General features: G+C 26.3%; 3 protein-coding genes across 4 annotated transcripts; 1 reads left to right on the forward strand and 2 right to left on the reverse strand.

The window, feature by feature from the left end:
• Positions 1-6,759: 6,759 nt before the first annotated feature.
• On the forward strand, positions 6,760-7,098 carry OCT59_010278 (uncharacterized protein; the record flags this gene model as incomplete). The annotated part of the gene is made up of 1 exon (XM_066132908.1): positions 6,760-7,098. One exon carries the CDS (start codon positions 6,760-6,762, stop codon positions 7,096-7,098), a length of 339 nt encoding a protein of 112 aa, XP_066000507.1.
• Positions 7,099-13,398: 6,300 nt separating this feature from the next.
• On the reverse strand, positions 13,399-13,866 carry OCT59_010279 (uncharacterized protein; the record flags this gene model as incomplete). The annotated part of the gene is made up of 1 exon (XM_066132909.1): positions 13,399-13,866. One exon carries the CDS (start codon positions 13,864-13,866, stop codon positions 13,399-13,401), a length of 468 nt encoding a protein of 155 aa, XP_066000508.1.
• A 2,257-nt stretch (positions 13,867-16,123) lies between these two features.
• OCT59_010280 (uncharacterized protein) lies at positions 16,124-18,631 on the reverse strand (the record flags this gene model as incomplete). Of its 2 annotated transcripts, XM_066132911.1 has the most annotated exons (13): positions 16,124-16,466; positions 16,550-16,692; positions 16,753-16,855; positions 16,933-17,047; positions 17,129-17,149; positions 17,215-17,259; positions 17,321-17,412; positions 17,498-17,645; positions 17,717-17,868; positions 17,998-18,168; positions 18,312-18,338; positions 18,465-18,554; positions 18,629-18,631. In XM_066132911.1, the coding sequence occupies 13 exons, from the start codon at positions 18,629-18,631 to the stop codon at positions 16,272-16,274; spliced, it is 1,305 nt and encodes a 434-aa protein (XP_066000510.1). In that variant the 3' UTR covers positions 16,124-16,271. The 2 variants fall into 2 exon arrangements, with proteins under 2 accessions (XP_066000510.1, XP_066000509.1); XM_066132910.1 differs by lacking the exon at positions 18,629-18,631 and having other exon boundaries at positions 16,753-17,047; positions 18,233-18,338; positions 18,465-18,520.
• Between the last annotated feature and the right edge of the window lie 1,996 nt (positions 18,632-20,627).

A 20,627-nucleotide genomic window follows, 5' to 3' on the forward strand; every position in this document is an offset into this window, starting at 1 on the left:
GGGGTAGATAACAGATGACATGTAGTTATACCCCTGAAAAATGAATTTATCATCATTCTCCCCTGATTAATTAGGAAATTCGATTAAATGATTCATTGCCAGATTTGACCATACATTGTTTATTTTATTTATTTTATTCGCAATTTCGCATTTTTAATGCATTTAAAACATATTTGTATGTAATTCGATCAAATGTTTAATTTCCGAAATAGATTGTATTAACCATGTTGAGTTATCTATTTCTATTTTTAAATTCATCCACGTGATTTGTATTTTGGCTAAAATCATGGGTAATTTTATTATATTTAACTAATTTCGGTTTTTTATAAAGATTTGAAAAAAACAAATATCTAAAAAAATGAATTTTAGAATTGGCTAATTATAAACAAATTTTTATTGCTATTATTGTATATTTTATACTATAAATAAATCTAATATATATCTAATATATTTCTTTTTTATTTAAAATATTTAAATAAATATTAATAAGCAATAAGCATTAATAAATATAATATATGCATTATTTTTTTTTTATAATTACCCTCAAAGGGAACAATACTTTAATATAATAAATTATTCCATGCCACTTTACAAAGTATTATTGGCAATGTAAAATAAACTTCATAAGCAATATATATATATATATTATGATTATACTATATATAATATAAATTTTAATTTTAATTGATTATAACTTTTTTAAGTATATTTTTCTTAAAATCATAATGAAATTTGAAAAAATATGTATTTAAAAAAGATGTACATTAGATAAAATATAATATATATATTTAAAAGTATGCATTTAGATTATAAATAAATCTTTTATAATCCAATTAACAGTTTTAAAATTGCAACTAATTGCAAAAATTATTTAAAATTTTATAATAAAAGAATTTTATTTTTTATCACTATAGCAATATATTGTTAGGCCTCAAATGTTATATGTTTAAAGAATTAATCATGTAATTTAATTAGTTAAAACATAGCAATATTATTTGAATAAATTAATTATTATTAATATTATTGTATCCTATTAATATATTCTTTATATTTAATACATTTTTCTATTTTATTAATACATTCTTTTTATTTATAAATAATAACTAATAAGTAAATTCAATATAAAAAATAACAATATATGGGGACGCCCGTAGCAAAAGGGGGAATGGGATAATTCCGTAATTTTAAAAAAAATCGCAATTTAAATCACATGATAAATTTGGCAGATCATCACTTAATTGTGAAATAAATTGACTTTCAGACCTTTTTTTTTTTATCTAAAACTAAATTTTACAGGCAATTTACTAAGAGTATTGATTTTCTTTTAATAAGTTTATGTTGCTTGTTAATTCTATAAAAGTAAAATGCAAATAATAAGAAAATTTCAAAATTAAAATTTTTTACTAATATATTATTAATAAAAAACCATATTTTCTTAATAATTAGACTAATAGACATATAATTATAATAAAATCTCAAATTTGAATTTTTTGGTTTATCCCCCCTTTTTGCTACGGGCGTCCCCATATGTAAAATAAACAGATATAACAATTTTAATAATACTTTTAGAATTGTTTAATTTTGAATATTAATAATAAATAGAACCAATTTTTTTTACAGTAATACTTTTAATGAAAATATAATAACAAACAATTCTTTCGCAGATTTGCAGTTTTATTAAAGTAAAAAATATAGAAAAAATATACAAAGTAAATTCCCTAATAACTACTTTAATATAATTAAAGCTACAAACCACTTAAATCATACGTAAATAGTCACAGCGTGTACATTGTCAAGTAATCGTTTGACTCTGTAAGTAGACTTCATTTAATAACAGGTCATTTTAGCCATAAAGGCCCTATCTTCAATATTAGATGATCACAAGACCCACAATCTACATAATATTTAATAATTAAAACTTAGCTTAATTATTTATAAAAACTTTGCAATCTTCTTATAATTGAAATTTCTTTTTTAAATATAATAGTATGTTTATTTTTATTAAATAAAATTACTTTATTACAAATATTACAATTATTTACAAAAAAAAATGTAATAAAATAAAAAAAAAGGTTAAAAATGATTATTATTATAATCTAAATTATTTTTTTTTACAAGTCAAGTAAACAAAAATAGGAGGGAATATTCTTTGCAAAATGCAAAACCAAATAGCTTGCCAAAGCTATGGAAAAGGATTTGGATAGTACAGCGAAACTAATTCTGTTAGCAGAAATCAAGTTCCTACTTAATAAGATAGTTAACTGACGGGATGCCTGAACTATCTGGAGAGCTATAGGATAGAATAGAACACTATAGTGATTATTCATTATTTGACTTTACTAATTTTCTTTTTTTTATTTTATTATTTTTTACCCTGGCTTTTTTTGTTGAACTCCTTTACATTTCTTTTTGGTCTTGAGTTTTGTATTGCAGTTACAATAAGTCTTATTAGACGTTTACAGGACAAAAATCTGAAGGAGAGGTTTCCCTCTAAGAAAGAACATTTTTTAAAGCAGATTTACTATACTAGTCCAAAGTTTCAACTTGATAGTACACATATGGTTGCCCTGAATGATAGATGGATGGTTTAGTTCCTAATAATATTAGTTTTTTTATTTCTATTTATGTCATCTCAATGTAATAGTTTAGATGCAAATTTCTAATAAAGGTCTCAAATATGCTGCAACCAAAAAAAAAAAAAATAATTATTTTTATTTTTTTATTATACTACTAAAATTAACATTACTTTAAAGTCATTCAATATTATTCTATTTAATTATATACTTTGAATAAATTTTAAAAGATAAATATTTTTGAATTTTTCTTCTTTTATAAAGTAGATTTATATGAAAGGAAAAATAAATGAAATTATTTATAAGTTTTACAATTATTATTAAAAAAAAAAAAAAAATTTAAATAAAAGAAGGCAAGTAAATATGGGAAATACTAATTAATAATAATTTAAAAAAATTTAATAAAATATATATTACATGTTTATTATAATAATTTATGTAATAAATAGAAATTAGTAATAACTAATAAATTACATTAATAATAAATAATAATTTTCTAATTAAAATTTTATAAATATTTTATATATATCATATATAAAATTAAAATTAATAATAAATAATAATAATAATTATTATACAATTAACTAAATAAATCTATAATTCATTAATACAATTTATAATTAATTTTATCAATTTGAATATTCATCATAAATCTAAGAATTATTTGAATAATCTGTTAAATTAATCTGAATGAATTATCATATCTGCCAATCTGTGAAATTAACAAAATTCATCTAAATTAAAGAATTTGACAATATTTTAATAAAAATTAGGTAAATTAAGTTTTGCAAAAATAATCACACTTGTGTTACATAATCATATGATAGATATTAAGAAAGAACTTCAACAAAAAGTAGCGTTAAAAAATTTTTTTCTTTCATAAACTTCCTATTAAACTCCCTATCAACTTCCCATCAACTTTTCAACCAGTTTTTATATCAAGTAAGTTGAGAATTTTTGCAAATATATTAGTAATTATTTTATATTAGATACAACTTGAAGCTGTTTATTTATTTTTTTTTTTTATAGTTTATAGAAAAAATTTATTTAGAAAGCAAAAAAATCTTTCAATAAATAAATAACTCTAAATAATTAATAATGATATTTTAGCGAATTTAGATTATGTATTGATTAGTTGTTTAATTAAATCTATTTGATATTTATTATTAATTAATTTTCAGTTAATTTTTTTTCATTAAATCATTAAATATTCCAGATTTTGTAAAGTTTTTCTTTTTTTTTTTAATAAACTAACTTTATAATATTTTTTTCCTTTTTTTTCTAGAAACTCCTTTTACTGGTTTTAGATTAAAAAGGTAAATATTTTGGAAAAGGTCTTAAAAGTTTTTTTTTTATATTTTTTGACATTTTTTCTTATATAAAAATGGGTTTTGATCAATTTTAATTAGTACTGCGTCACATAACTGATGATTGGTAAATTCTGTAAATTGGCAGATATGTAAATTTTAAATTTATACTTAATTTAAGCTGAAGTTATAATATTAACTGAATTATAATTATAAAAAAAAGAAATAATCATATTATACAAACCTAAAAAAAAAATTGGTATATGGTGGCCATCACCTATAAATCATACTAATATTATGTGTCTTCAAATTTTTATAAATTATAAATTGAATAGTAAACAGAAAAAACTAAACTGATAAAATAATAGAACAACATGTACTGAATATTTCTATTAAGTTATTTTATAGAATTTAATTCGTGATCTGTAAATAAAGTAGAGAGTCCTATATCAAAAATCGGGATAATTATATAATAGTGTAAAATCTGACGTCATGGCAAACAAAAGTACTAATTGTTAAAATATAATATAAAAACTAAGTTTATTGCCATCAAATTATGTTATTTGGCTTACTTTTTATTGAAAGTCCAGTAAATTTTTTGAGCACTATAAATGACTTACTTATAGGCTTAAAGGTAAAAAATGCCTTATTTTTTAGGAAAGTTATTTCTAATTATTGAAAATTTTACCAAACTTCTAGTAAGAAGTTAGCCAAATGGTATAATTTTATGCTAATGGTTTTAGTTTTTACATCATATCTAAAAAATTTGTACTTTAATTTGCTACGTCTTCAGATTCTACGCTATTATATATTACCATATATAACTTAACCCCAGTTTTTAATAATTAGATTCTCTACTTTTTATGCGGATCACGAATTAATAAAAATTTTAATTAATATTATGGTTTAAAGTTAAATAATTTTAATAAGTAGCAATAATAAAAACATAAAATTTGGACTAGTTTTTATGTAATTTTATTTATGGATTTTACAAAAATTCTATAGAAATCCATAAGAATTTCATGTAATATAACAAAAAAAAATTTTGCTGTTCACGTAGCAATTATTATATTTTAGCAAAATACTTTAAAAATAAGTTATACAATATAAATAAATAAATAAAATTTTAAATTTTGGACTATTATTAATATTGTTGTTTATAGGTGACAACCACCATAGCATAATAAATAATTTAATGGTAAACAAATTATATAGATTTATTCACTTTTTTATTTGGATTTATCTATTATTTGACTGAAATATTAGCAAATAATCCAATTGAATTTCAAATTAGATATTCACTGGATTGATAGATTAATAACTTTAATCTAAATCTTAATACTAATACGATTATATTAATTAAATGTTTAAACTATTTATTATTAATTTATTTTATATAGTTATAATCTATTTATAATTACTATTATACTTATTTTTATTAAAAAGCATTTATTATATATTATAAATTACAATATCTTAAATATTAATACTTTACAATTAATTATATTTATATTTCATAAATGTTTATTAACGTTTTTTTAATAATTTCAAATTTTTCAAAACTTAAGTAGTATGAAAATCCCAATTCTGGAACAGTTGTATCACCATATAGTCTAATTACTACTATTACTATAATCTAATTACCACCATATAATCTAACTACCATCATTACTATAATCTAATTACCATCATATAGTCTAAATATTACCATATAATCTAACTACCACCATATAATCTGAAAAAATTAACTGAACAAGAAACAGGATTCCAAAACCAACAGAGCTGAAAAAAGTAAGGAAGTATTAACTCATTTAGAAAATCAGCTGTGGAGTCAATAAAGCAGAATAGTAAGACAAGCAATTTTCAATATACTCAGAAAAAATGTAATTGAACAATATATAGGTAGATAACAAGTATCTATATAAATATACAGTACTTGACATGGCATATATAGCAGAAAAGCTTGCAACAATCTTCAGCTGCACAGTCTCTGATCTTATAGTTATTAACAGGAAATACTTCTTAAGCAATACAAAAAGCAAAGCCCGTTGAAAATTCCTGAAATCATAGTGAAGATGGTAAGTCAAGAACATTCCATTTGATGAATTCAATAAAAACTTCAAGATAAATAAATTCTGGTACTACTATTATAAGAATAAGTTATAAAAATAGTATAAAGAAGCTAAAGAAATATATGACAAGGCAGTAGATGAATATAAGAAAGCCATAAAGGTTTACTATAAAGCAGTATCAGAGATTAGGAACAAGAACATCAAAAAAATTTTCAGAAAATATGATAAAATTTGCGAAAAAAGACATCAGATTCGCAAAAAATGTAGCAGTAAAACAAACTATTTTTCATTATGGATTTATAACAAGAGAATTTGATTTAAAAGAGTATAATTGAATGACATATAACATCCAATTGCTTAAAGATGATTTAACTCCTAAAGATGTAGGATATGATAGTAAAGGATTCCGCTTACTTATAATAAAGGTCACTGTAGAAAATTGGCCTTTACTAATAGTTTTTACCTTACTTTTTTCTTAAATTCTATTGGTTAATTAGTTAAAAAGGAAAAAATCATAACAATGTAACATAAAATTTTGATAATGAGGAATAATTTAGAAAGGCGGTACTAATCCATCTTCTTCTTTTTTTACTTTCATAAGATGGGTATGCAATTAATTAAAAAAAAATATTTGTATATAAAAGGTTTACAAAATGCCACAATACAGAGCATTACTAAGACATTTACTAAATCTAATAGGAAACACAGTAGATGAATGAATAAAGAAAGTGATGTGATATTTTCAAATTTAGTAATGAAAGTATGTTAGTATTTAAATTAAAAGAGCTAGTAAACATATATGATAAGATGCCAGAAAATGATATATATATATGTCTCCTATTTTTATCACTAGTAAGATATTCTATTCTATCAAATGAAATAGCAATATATGAGAGATGTTCAGATATCATTAATCACTTCTCAGAGGATAAAGAATTAGCAAATGTATTATTAGACTTAGTAGATATATTATTAAAACAAAAATCTACAATATTTAATATTATAGATTACAATATACAAAGAATATTTACAGATCCTAATGATAGATATAAAAATGAATTCAGCATCTATTATTATAAAGAGAATGAAGCTACAGACACAGATGAAGATATGAATGAAGTAGAACAAGATCCCGCTTATTACTAAGATATGTTACCGGTAGAAATTTCACTTTTATATGAAACCTTACTTTAGGATTTGCTTAAATTCTATTAGTTAATTAACTAAAAAGAAAAAAAATTATAATAATATAACATAAAATTTCCTTTATAGTAGGATTTTTAAAAAGTTTTATATGTAAACTTTACCTTAGGTCATAGGATGGCCTATCTTAATAGTAGGTAGGATCCTAGTAGAGCAGAATAAATTCAATAAACATTATTAGAATCTTGCACTAACTACCAAAAGTTAGCTGGATAGGTTAAAAAATGAGTTGGCTATAACTCTATATAATAAATGTCTTATGCCAACAAGAAATCAGGAATACGATTGCTGGATTTTACAAATAGAGGGTTTCTAGTATTCAGTGAAACCATTTTTTTACCTCTCACAATTTGGAATAAGTACATTACAAATAAAATCTCTAAAATTATACAGATTAGAAAATAAATCCTGTAAAAACTTATAAATTATATCTACAACCAATTTCATCTTAGTGTCAAATATATTAACTTTACCAGATTTAGGCCAAATATGTACCTGAATCTTTAAAAACTATAATAATTTTGAAATAAATATTACCTGCATCATTTTTAATATATTTTATCAGAAAGAAAAGAATTTCATGAATATTTATAGACTTTAAAACATATATCAAGGCAGAAAAATCAATAACTTATCACTTCCAATATTAATCATAAATTTGTAATTACACAGGAGAGCTCTACTTTTATTCACAAGTTCTGTAGAAGAAAATTCAGATAGAAAACATTCAGAAAGGTAACATAAGAAGATAGCAACAGGATCAAAAGATCTGAAAACTTGCATACTACCAAAGCTAGAAAAATAACGAATAGTGTATATAAAATCAGCTGAAATAATAACAAACTTAATACATGCATTAAAAGTACTACTATCTCCTGTTCACTGCTTAAGGTTGCTGAAAAAACTAAAAGGTTTTGGTAAGTTAGCGAAATGCTGAAATAGTAAAACTTTGCCAAAACTATATAAAAGTCTTATTAAAAAGTTGGCAAAACTCTGGAGAAAAGCGAAACTTGATGAAACTTATTATAAATGCTAAAACTGCCAAAACCTTGTCAAAACTATAATAAAACTATAGTAAAATTTTGGAAAAACTAATCGTAGAATTTTGGAAAGGTTTAAACAGGTAACCTTAATGCCGCTGTCTATTTAATAGATTATTAGATGTATTTCATCTGCATCGTCTCTCACCTTTTGATTTAGACAAGTACTGCTTATAACCCTCAAAAGCTTTATGAATAAAGTTGCTATTAATGGTAATAACCTTTTTAGTAGGTTTAAGCCTATTATCAAGTTTGATGTAATCAAGTCCTTCAATATTGATTTTAAATTCAGTAATAATAAGAGGTGAAGTAAGTTCACTAAAAGTAAGTATATTCAGTTTTCTATTAAAAGAAAAGAAATGTTCAAATTATTTTATCTTAAGAAAAAAATCTAATTGAATAAAAACTTCTTCATTAATATCTCATATAAGATACCATGATAAATAATAGCTTACCTTCCAAACTTTAGAAAAGATATTCAAAATCATATCAGAAGGTATTTATTACTGTGAACATTATCTTCAAAAATATGCATTAGTATATTGGTATATCAGTTAAATTATTTAAATACATAGTTGTACCTGCAACTTGAATTCCTATAACACCAAATTGATTACCAATTGGCCTACATAATGCACTGATATAACTTGCCCCATCCAATATTTCTCTTTATAACTTAATTTTGTCATCTGATTGTTTTCAGTTATTACATATAATATGTGATAATTTGGTATATAATAGCTCAATAATTTTTTGTCTTGCTTCAATAAATCTATAATGTCAGGTTTTTTTCCATCTACTTTTCAATTATTCTTAAATTTTTTTGAGTTTTGCTTGCTATGCTTTGATGTTTTATCATGTTTAGACAAATGGCATTATTTGGAAGATTATTTAAAAACTTGTTCAAAGTAAAAGAATTATAATATTTGCAATAATGTATGTTTCTTCACTCTGCTCACTGCGAGATATACTAGTCATAAATACAGGATTGCTCTATATTTCATTACTGATAAAAGAAAACATGATTAATATAGTGATATTTCATCAATTTTTGAATAAGCAAGCAACTTACATTATATCTAGAATACATTCTGTTATTTTTACTAAATTTGTCTCACTTTCTTTTTATTTTTTATTGTAAAGTATGTTTTTTATAGACTTTGCATTCTTTGTATTATTGAAAACTTTTACAAAATTAATATACTTAGCAACAACTGAATCAGGTAGAGTACATTTTATATTTTCTCAAAATTTCATGAAGATGTTTTTTTGCTTACTTCCCAAGTTTTTTATAATGTCTAAATTATCACTTAAAATTATGTTTACTTTAGGATTTTACCATATGAGATCTAAAAATTTTATACCTGTTAAACTTTGTTTAAGTGAATCATAAAGGTTTATATCCACTTCTGTTGTAGAATGCTAAGCATAAAAGTTTGTTAATTTTAAACAAAAAATCTTTAAATGGCATAGTAATTATCTCAAGTTTAAATTTTAATATATTAAAATTTTCTTTTATTTCTTTTTGAGTATAATCAAGAAGTATTTTTCTATCCATATTCAGCTTTTAATGCTTTTAATTTGCAAATACTGATATATCCATTCTTCACCTACAATAGATGTGATAAAAAAGTGCTGGTACATTATTTCCATCCCAAATTCATGAATTATAATTCTTACCACACGTGTGTTTTCAGAATTTTTTAAAAAGACATATTGTCATTATTTTTGCTAGATAGTCATGCATAGTAGAGAAGAATAGAAACTTTTAACATTTTAAGATATTGATCTTCTAGGCCAGTACTTCCTGATTTTCAGCTACTAAAACTAAAGCCAACATCTACTATAGCGTCATCATTAAATAAAGAACAAAAATAAAAATCTCATTTATATTATATCTGCAGTAATATTTTTAATATCTTAGTTCTTTGACCAAGATCTGTTAGCTTTACTAATAATGAATTAACTGCTTAGTCAACTATTTCCTGTACTTTGTTATATGGAGGTAGAATATTATTCTCTATTGTTAAATAAACCACAGATATCTCATAAAGAGTATTAAATGATTTTTGTAATAAGAAAGCTTTAATCTTGACTACTAAGTTTAATATAATAATAAATATTAATAAAAATGTATTAATATAATGTGAAGTTTTCAATGACTTAAATATAAATTTTCCATACTACTCTTTTAAATGCCATCATTTCTTAGTACATTTTCATTCTCTTCATATTGAAAAAAAAAGATAGAAGAAATATACGTTATACTTTACACTAAAAGTTTAAGTTCGAAAATAAGAGTATGTAAAATGTGTATTGTAGATCTTGACATTTAGAATAATGTTAGGGATAATGCATATATGAACTTTTTTTTCACTCGCCTGATCAAGACCCAGTAATATATGTTCAGCTTGAAATATAATAGAAATAGCCTGTCTTTCTGGAATAAATATATATATTATTAAATGATATTCTACTAAATGCTATTCTGCTAAATGTTGCAAAAAAAAAAATTGAAATATTTTAGAGAAATTGATTTGTATATAAAATTATTTTGTTATATAAGCATAGTTTCACAGATGATTTGCAGAGTATCACCTATTACATCATATATACTTTAACAAGGATCAAAAATGTATTAATTTATGTCATATATGTTTACATGCAAATGAAGATAAAAAATAAATTGATTTATTATACTGTATTATAATTATAATAATTTTATATAAATAAAGAATCTATAACTTAGAAAACTTAGTATATATACTTACAATTATTATATAAATCTGAGAAATTTACAGTAGTAGTCTTTTCATTAATACTAATATTTTTAGTTTTATAATAGTTAAGATCTAATAAATTATATTAATAATGTTTGCCTGTTAATAACACTTATATTATGCATATTTTGAACTTTTAACAAAATTTTCAATACCATTGTTGAAGTATTTATCAATATGATAATATTCAGGATTTGATAATCATTTTAACATATAAGTCCATTCTGAATATTCAACAATTTTATAGTCTTACCGATATAATTCTATAAAAGCAATTATATATGCTATATTATTTAATCGTTCTTATAACTATTCTTTTTTTTTTCTATCCAGCTTTGTAAAGAATAATGGTCATATAATATAGGATAATTTTAATAATGTGCAAGTATATCTTTAGCTTGAATTCTATCTTTATAATTAATTTCTACCAGAAAATAACTAGGATCCCATATATAGTCTATATATCAATTATCAGGAATAGGACCCTGAATAATACTGATACAACTCATATTTGAAGGCTAACAGTTATTTTTATTAATCATTTATAACTTCGTTCACTTAAAATACAATGAAAAAGAAAAGTAAATAAATAAAACTAAAACAAAAAGAAAATAGTCACACAAATTTGTACATATAGAGAAGTAAACTAAACTATAAATCCCAAACTTGTATATCCCAACTTTAAACCTAAAAAGTAAGTTTCAGATCAACTATCCAAATCCAGAAAATCCTACCTGATCTTACAAATTACCAAAATATTATTCCAGATGAGGACTGTTCGACTCTTCAGAAAATCCAACAGGTGATGAAACTATGAGTAGTATTGGGTTAAAGAGGAATGGAACCAATTGATACCAAGAGAGGACCATTCAGAAGCCTAAAGCAGGGAGAGAGGCCCATTGGCCTGAGATAAAGCTACTTGAGGAGCGGAAAAATGAAAAGGTTGAACAGAAGATCCTTTATATGATCGAAGAATACTTGGCAAATACCTTTGCCACGTCTTTTGTAATTTTAATTTTACACCTCGGTCACCAAAGTCCATGATAAATTTTACGTTGAAGTTTCAAAAATATTCGAGAAATAATAGAGGATATACATTTGTAATTTAGACCGGAGCATCGCATAAGACACTTCAGAAGATCACATGAAATGAAGCCTCAGAGAAACCAGGAAGCTGAAAACGATAAATAATTATTACTCGAAAGTAAATCTGGAAGACCAAGCATTTGCAAATTGCAAAGGGCCATAAGAAGTTCATCATATGATTGTTTGCATCAGAGTGAAGAAGACACCTTAGTAGCAAGTTTGACCAGGAAGCGTTCAATAATTTTCATGGTCACATCCTTTTGGTTTGAAAGTACAGAGTTATTATCCTCAGTATTCAAATAACTAGGTGAGCAGATAAAAAGGTATTTCAATATTTCTATGAAAATGCCACAAATCGGACATAAGGAGTTATCAGCATATAGACCAGGAAATCTTTGAGAAAGCTTATACATGACAGAAAGTTCATCGAATCAGAGCTTAAGACGAAATTGTGCAAAAGTAGAAGATTTAGACACTGCGAAGTTCGGATACAAAGTTTGTTTGAAAGTATCAAAAGTAAGTGACCAGTCCACAATGTGGAAGGAAGTTTGCATGGAAAGAAATCAGAAAAGTCCTAACAACGAGAAAAATCGCTGAATATCTGATAGGAACTGCCAATATTTGACCGGATCTTGAATTAAAAGTTCATCATACCCAGTAAAGAGACCCATGGTGTTTAGAGAAGAAGAAAAAATTGCATCTATCAATGGTATAGGTAGGACCCTGGACAATTATAATTAAGGTCATATCTTTTATGCTAAAAATTTACTCTTGTCATCTTGAACTTACTTTTAAAACTATAAATACAAAACTTTGTAATAATAATTGCCCTCCTATTATCTATAATTTTGTTACTTAAAAAGTAATATTTAATAATAGTAATTTTATTTTTTTGTATATTTCTATGTATACTGATAGTGAAAAAGCGTATATTTTTTTGCCAAATTTTGCCTGTGTAATGATACTTATCTCAAATTCTAATCAGTAGATTTACAAGATTTTGGTATCAAAAGATTCTTCTCTTCAAAAGAAACATTTTTTTTTATGGTAAAAAATAATATTAACTTAATAAAATTACATGTTAAAAGAAAAATAAAGTTTAAAATATAGTAAGACATGATCTTAATTATAATTATCTGGGGTCCTATATAGGTTGTAAAGAGTCAGGCCAATTATGTCCTTTAATAAGTTCTTGTGCGCGAATGGAATATGGAGGAGTAGAGTCTTTGAGAAAATAAGTAAATCTGCAAGAAATACGTCTGGATTTTAACAACTCTGATACAAGACCATAAAGGATTATTCTTCAATCAGACTCGTCTTATAGGGAAAGCCTTGCACTATCGTGAAAATAGGATGTTGAATTTGAATGAGAAGACAAAGGAAACGGAGAAATCCAAAGGAATGGAGTTCAACACATATAATACAAAGGCTAATTCTGCAACATTATTATATGGAGAAATCATGGGACAGGAGAAAATTCCAGAGTCGAGTATAAAATCATCAAGGGTTTGCACCCAAACATAGACTAGGTATGAAGTCAATGAATCAACGGCGTGTATAGTTCCAGAAATGTAAAAAGTGGTATCAGAACACAAAGCAAAAGTAGGATCTGATATGAGAGTAAGATCAGGAGGAAGGGTAGGAGAACTGTTATAATGCATTAAGAGTAGTTCCTCTAATGCTAAGTATCTTTCTGGGATATACAATTCTGAAAATCCAAGTAAAAATCTAAAATAAGAACACAAAATAAAAGGAGAAAGTTTTAAATTAATAAATTGTTGTGAAATATCTACATATACAGTCATATGAAATAATTGTAAACAACGATAAGAAGGTAAAACAGATAAACATGATCAATGAAGTAATTTTTCTCCAACAGATTTCAAAGCCAAAGGGCCTTCATCATTAGCAAGACAATGGAGGGAACAACCAGGATAAGGAGTGATTTGCATTCGATTATATGTAAAAGGAATCTAATGAGAAAAATAAACTACACGAATTCCAGTATCATCATTAATGGTGTAAAAAACTCGTCTGAAAATAAGTGAATTTGAAAAATTAACACCAACGATACAACTCACATTTGAGTTTGCATAGAGTTTATATTAAAATTTTCTTCAAAAATTGCATATTACAGGGGTATTTTCAAAATTTCGTTATCCTATATACCCCTGTTTTTAACACAACCAGTGATTTGATTTTAATAAAATTTATATCATTAGATTTGTTTCGATGAGAGGATTCTAATGATAGTAAAATTGAATTCCTAGCTTCAATATTAACAGAGTTATGTCATAAAATGTATTTTTACTTTAATACTTAAAGTTTATTTGTGAATTATATAAGTATTATTCAGGATCCTTTAGGAACTCTACTTATTTTACGAGGAATTATACTTAAAACTTCTTCTCATCAGGAGTACCATCATTTTTCACTATATTCCAAACTCATTTTACCCAAATTTTAGGTCTTAACTTATAAGTTCTTTAAGCTTGTTGGATAACTTTTGTACTATTAATTAATCGATATGCAACACTTTTCTTAATTTCTTTTGAAACACGAGAACAATAAAATTCAGAGCTTTTTCTGTATCTAAAATAAATATTACCATAAATTTCATCAATCTTATCATTACTTAATTCTGATGATACTCTTTTTTTCACATTCTTTTGTATAGGTTAGTAATACATTCATTCAGATGTTTATTTGCACATTCAATGGTATTTTTACAGATAAACATCAATGAGTTGCATACAGTGCAATAAATATGAAATGAGTATCTTCCAGCTTTAAATTCACCATTAGTGTTTCTTACGAGTTAAGTTGAGTCAAGTTTCAAATCAATTTTTTATATGATAAAATTTGTCCTATGCTAATTTTATAATACTTTAACTATATTATTTATGTTATGCGAGTCTATGCAAGTCATTTTGAGTTGTATATACGGGATACTATTCACTATTTTATATGATCTTTCAATCATTTGAATAAATCCATTCTTGGAGAAGTATTTTGGGTTATATTCAAGAAGTTTCTTAAATGGATAATGAACACGAGAATACCACATTTCTGGTGTTTCACCACTATACCTATATTGCAGATTGTTCAATACCTGCACTACTACAGGATTTAAACCAAAATAGTCCATTTTTTAAAGTTTATAACTAATCTTAGTGATTTATAGTATTTTTAGTGATTTTAAAGACTTATAGCAATTTATAGCAAGTATATTATAATAAAATATCAGATTCATTTTTATTAGATTATCCCCTTGTTCAAAGAACTTCGAGTGAAAATAGATTTATAACTGATTTTTTTTCCAACATAATGATTGGATCCCATCACCATGGATGGCTAAATTATAAAGTTTGTATTACCTTAGCTCCCCAGCACTTCCTCGCAACCTTCCCGCAACTCAAATCATGAGGATCAGCCAATCTGGACCATGTACACATCACCCCTGCAATCATAATCAAAAAAACACTACGTGCAAGAAATATTTCTCTGACGGCAGTCTGGACTGCTTGTCCAGGGTTAACAAAATTGCGCAGAAGAATGAATGAATCATGTGGCGTAACACAATATAGTAAATGGCCCAATACCCTTTTTTCGAAAAAAGAAATACCTATCTCAGAAATGTAAAAAAGAAAATGGCTATTCAATAGTTAGGCTATCTTCCGCAGTACCAAAGGTACAAGGGAGAACATATTCCAAAAATGCATTACACACTCTCATACACCTTCACGAAACAAATAAAAATATAAGCCCGAATTGTTGGGCAAACTTTATTAAAACGTTTTAGCTAAATGCTTCAAAGAAAAAAGCTACCATATTCCTTGCTTAAACAAGTGGCCGAGACTAGACGAGCTCGTCAAACCAGTGTTAATTTGAGCGATTACTCAGTAATTTTAAACACGATGAAAAATCACGTGCGCGTTACAATTTGTAATGCCGATCACTTTGCCTAGTAAATCTCTACCAATTGCTTCCAACAAAGATATGAACATAAGCATTTTTTTTATTTCTTCCGATACGTACGGTCTCCTCTGACTATATACATTTGCACAATGAGGACGGAAGTATATACTTTATTTTCAAATATGCACTATGTTATAACTACAATTATATTTTTACTACGCATTGATACAACACGAATTAAACAAAATATGCTAACTAATAAAAAAAACGAAGTTATACACTTTTTCTGTGACTATTGAACAACATAAAATATACTACTTTTTTTTCCCTCCTCTCTTGCCTCTTTTTTGTTATTATCCTTTTTTGATGGGGGCGTATACGTCATTTCTGTAACAAATAGAGATGCTTTAATTTTTTCAGGTGGTGTATGTAAGCCAGCTTCCATAATATATTCACGTAGATCACTTAAACTTTTACAAAGCATTTCCTATAAACAATAGAATAAATTTAGTTCGTACATACAAGAACTAATTGAAAAAATATCTCAAAAAAAAAAATAAGGACGTATACTTTAAATAAAAGGAATTTCGGGACGCATTGACGCATCCGCACTAAATTAACTTGACTTGTTGGTAATTCCGTTCGTATTACTTCTCTAAATAAATATAATTCTCGATACGGTACGGTCATTTCGTATACAATTGCATTGTGATCTACAATTATTTAAAAATTAATAACCAAGACAGATTATCATTAATACTGAAAACATTTACCATAAATCTGCAAAGCGTAAAGCTTCAATAAATTGAAAATTGTACTATCTCCACCATAAACTCGAGCTATCCTATTTAACATTATTTTTAACATTTTCCCGATCTTTATTTTGTCGGTAAAATAATGCGAATATAGTCGTTGGTTGGGGGTCCACTAACTTCACAAATGGCGAACTCAACCTTTGGAGGTTTTGTGGCCCAAACAGCATCAATCTTTCGTCCCGAACTTCGGTCTTCTGCGTCGTTCTTCTTTAAATCGGCGTCTTCAGCCGATGCGTATAAGCATACCTCACCACTTAATAAATAGATAACAAATTGATATTTATCTGATGATCGTTAAAAATTGCAATTTAAAATGATACAATCCATTACTTACAAAAAGAGATCCAGGTCCGTACTTTTTTTTCGAAATAAACTTCGAATTACAGGTGCTAAGAAATCTTTCGATACATCCTTTCCGACATGTTGGTATTAAGAAGATCATTCCCATGATCAAAAGAATTTACCCTACATAAAGTCAATAATTGTGCGGATATCAAAGAAACTATTATATTAAGATGATGCCTACAGATGATAAGCAAAATCCCACGCGAATTCTTTATCCTCATCACCTCTTGTTGACATGAAATTTTCATTTACTGCTTTTCGGAAATCAGACGCCTATAATAAAAGACTTGTTAATTAAACATTTTTGAAAGATAATCAATAATAATAACAAAGTTATCGAACACCTTGGTCATTTAACAATTAGTGCTTTGATTTCACCATAATTAAAATTCGGTATTTTTGGAGGATCATAACTTATCACTTCTTCATATTCGGATTTCGATAGTGAATTAACAAAATCACTATTAGATCCGGGCGTGAGATCAATGATGTCATAATATCCAAGACTAATATTGCATAATGATAGTTAATGCACCATTTACTTTGATGTTTTACAAAATAATAAATTGAAACTTACTCATTATGAGGACGATCTTTTTCGCGCTTCCATTTTTTTAGCGACTCTCGAACGTTTATCTTACCAAAGCCAATAATCCACTCTTCATTTCTAACGAGGGTTTCCTTGGCCAAGGTTTCGAGTGTTTCATCAACATCAATTATGATCGTGGCCTGTTGTATAAATACGATAATAAAATATAATAAATTTTTAAAATCATTAAATTCTAAGATTTTTTTCTTTATAATTAGCTGAAAGATATAAAAACATGCGTCAGGTATGCCCAGATTTCTAAAAATTACCTCAATATCTTGGGTAGAGTCAACAACAGGTTCACAATTTTCGTCTGAATTAATGGTTTGTGGTGTTGAACCTGATATTGATCCTGAATTAGAACTGGTAGAACTCTCGTTACTAAGGGATGGATCATCATCGTTTCCCTTTTCATCCACATTCTTGCTAATGGTTTTGATCTATTCATACAACGAATAGTAGTGAGGAATCCGCTTCTTGCCATAGGTTGAATCTTACACATACCTTCTTTGACGCAATCGGTAACAAAGTAGCCATTAAAAAAAATGCTCGCATAAAATTCAAGGCAACATAAGGTTCTAACCTTCGCAAGAGATAAATTCTTTCTCCGCTTTGTTGAGGGATTTTTTAGAGGTAGAAAGTCATCATCGGAATAAATACAAAAGAAAGAGTTAGTTTCTAACAGACAATCACCGTTCTGTCGATTCTAAACTTCTAAATAAAATAAAATGCATACTTCTTCACGATCCCCTTTGGATAGTTGCGCCCTTTTTTCCCTACTGCTTCCTTCATTATTAGCAATTTCGAGCTCTTTATTATATTGAAGCTGATACAAATACATGACAATTTATATGATTAATATGATAAACATATAAATAATAAATAATTTCAACTCAATACCATTGTTTTATTAACTTTCTCGATGGAAGAATTAACGTTTAAAATAGAGTTTTTAAAAACCTTTGTTGTGTCTTGAATTATGGAGTTAGAGGCTTCTGACTGCAAACATAAAAAGTATATAAGCACGAGTTTATTTAGACGGGCTAGAAAATTTTTTAAAAATCTCACTTCAGCACAATTTCTCTCGACTTTCTGCCAAACGAATCAACATCTTTAAAGTATTTACGATGTCCCTATAGTTAAATTAGAATTAGTATATTATTCAAATGTGGTAAGAAGCACGTCTTGAGGCAGGCACAACGGACACGAAGACCATAAGGTGAGCAACACGAAGATGCTACCGTAGTTGTGTGGGTTCCTTCCCTCAAAAGTCATTACGACAATATGCGGTAAACGGCAAGTCACAAGATAGGCCAGCGCGAAATATAGCCCACTTAAATGTCTCGCACAGCCTCCCTCAGAAAACAACAAGAGAAAAATGAATAAAAACTTTACCTTATAAATTTTGTACATCTGAGGTACCCTCTTTAATTTCGTCCGAGCTATTACTCATAAGTCTTTCGAGGTGTGTTTTTAATCTGTGCGATTCCTTCTGAAAAGAATAAGTAAAGTCAGGTTGTCTTGATCGGTATTCATAGTAATTCAGAAAACGATAATTTTCTGGTCGAAATAGGACATGTTTTTGAGTGGAATGAAATCGCGTCTGATTGAAATACGTGACAACTTATCAGTTGTGGTAATCACCATCTGATGTCACATGCACATAGTTAAACCGGCTTTATTATTATTGATGCAGATACATAGTAAATCAGAAAATGCTAGAAAGGCAAATGAAATATATGATGCTATCAAAGAGGGAGGGAGTACGCGGATCCTAGGCCATTTAATGCGAGTCCCAGCATCAAGTTATTTCTTTGCTCTCACACTTTTCTGATAAATTTCTACAACTAATTTATTTCTATATCAATTGCTAATTATGAGATTCTCATAACAATACTCTCTTTCTACACTAGATTTCTGAAATAAATTATCACATCCATATCTACAGAATTTTTGTCTATTTATTATGTAAAATAATATTTCCCGTAATGAAACTTCTCAGAGATTAAGTAATTTCGAATCTATGGATAAATTCGGGAGATTAGCAACTGAAGTAAAAAAAAATATTTCCGATTTATACTTACCATTACTATTAATTTTTGCAATATGCCTGAAATTTATTACTTAATGCATTACAATAAAGGTAATTCAATTTTTTTTATTGCCGGTACCAAATTTTATTGAGGAGCGTGATATTAAGGTATGTGACGAGATTTATGTGAGTAATTTCACTGCGCCTATTATACACGTGATGTTAGTTAGTGATTTTCTTGGAAAAGATCAAAACACTGATATATAGCAAGAAGAGTAATATATCCATTTTATTTTGGAACATCTATAGAGACAGGAAAATCGTGATGACATGTTTCAAGAAGCTAGTTGAGCAATAAAATCAATATACCTTAAAGTTATTGTTTTACAGATTATATGAGTTCATTTGATCAAGGATATTAATGATATAAATATTGGTAAGTTTGATTAGTTTGAATATTTCACTTTATTTTTTGTTTTACTTATACAAGGCGGATAAAAAGATTCACTAACTAGGCCTTACTTTTTTATATAATTTGCAGTGGGTCTAAGATCTTTAAGGGAAATTTTTGTTAATATGACAAATCCAATCAACTCACCAAAAATAAGTGATTACATAAAAAAATTTTGTAACAATTGAATCAATCTGTTACCCAATTTCCATTTCATTTCATTCTAGCATCATGATCAGGAATACTTGCAAATCATTAATTCATGAAAAGCTGTGAAATAAATTATTTACTAGAACTTTCAGAAAAAAATGTATAATAATATATGGTTTATTAATAGAACATTAAAATAGATGCACTGCAGTTAGCATTATCGCCATTTTCAAATTAGTGCGATCAGTCGATTTTCATACTGCATG

This window comes from Rhizophagus irregularis, chromosome 18 (assembly GCF_026210795.1).
Source record: "Rhizophagus irregularis chromosome 18, complete sequence".
Taxonomy (NCBI): domain Eukaryota; kingdom Fungi; phylum Glomeromycota; class Glomeromycetes; order Glomerales; family Glomeraceae; genus Rhizophagus; species Rhizophagus irregularis.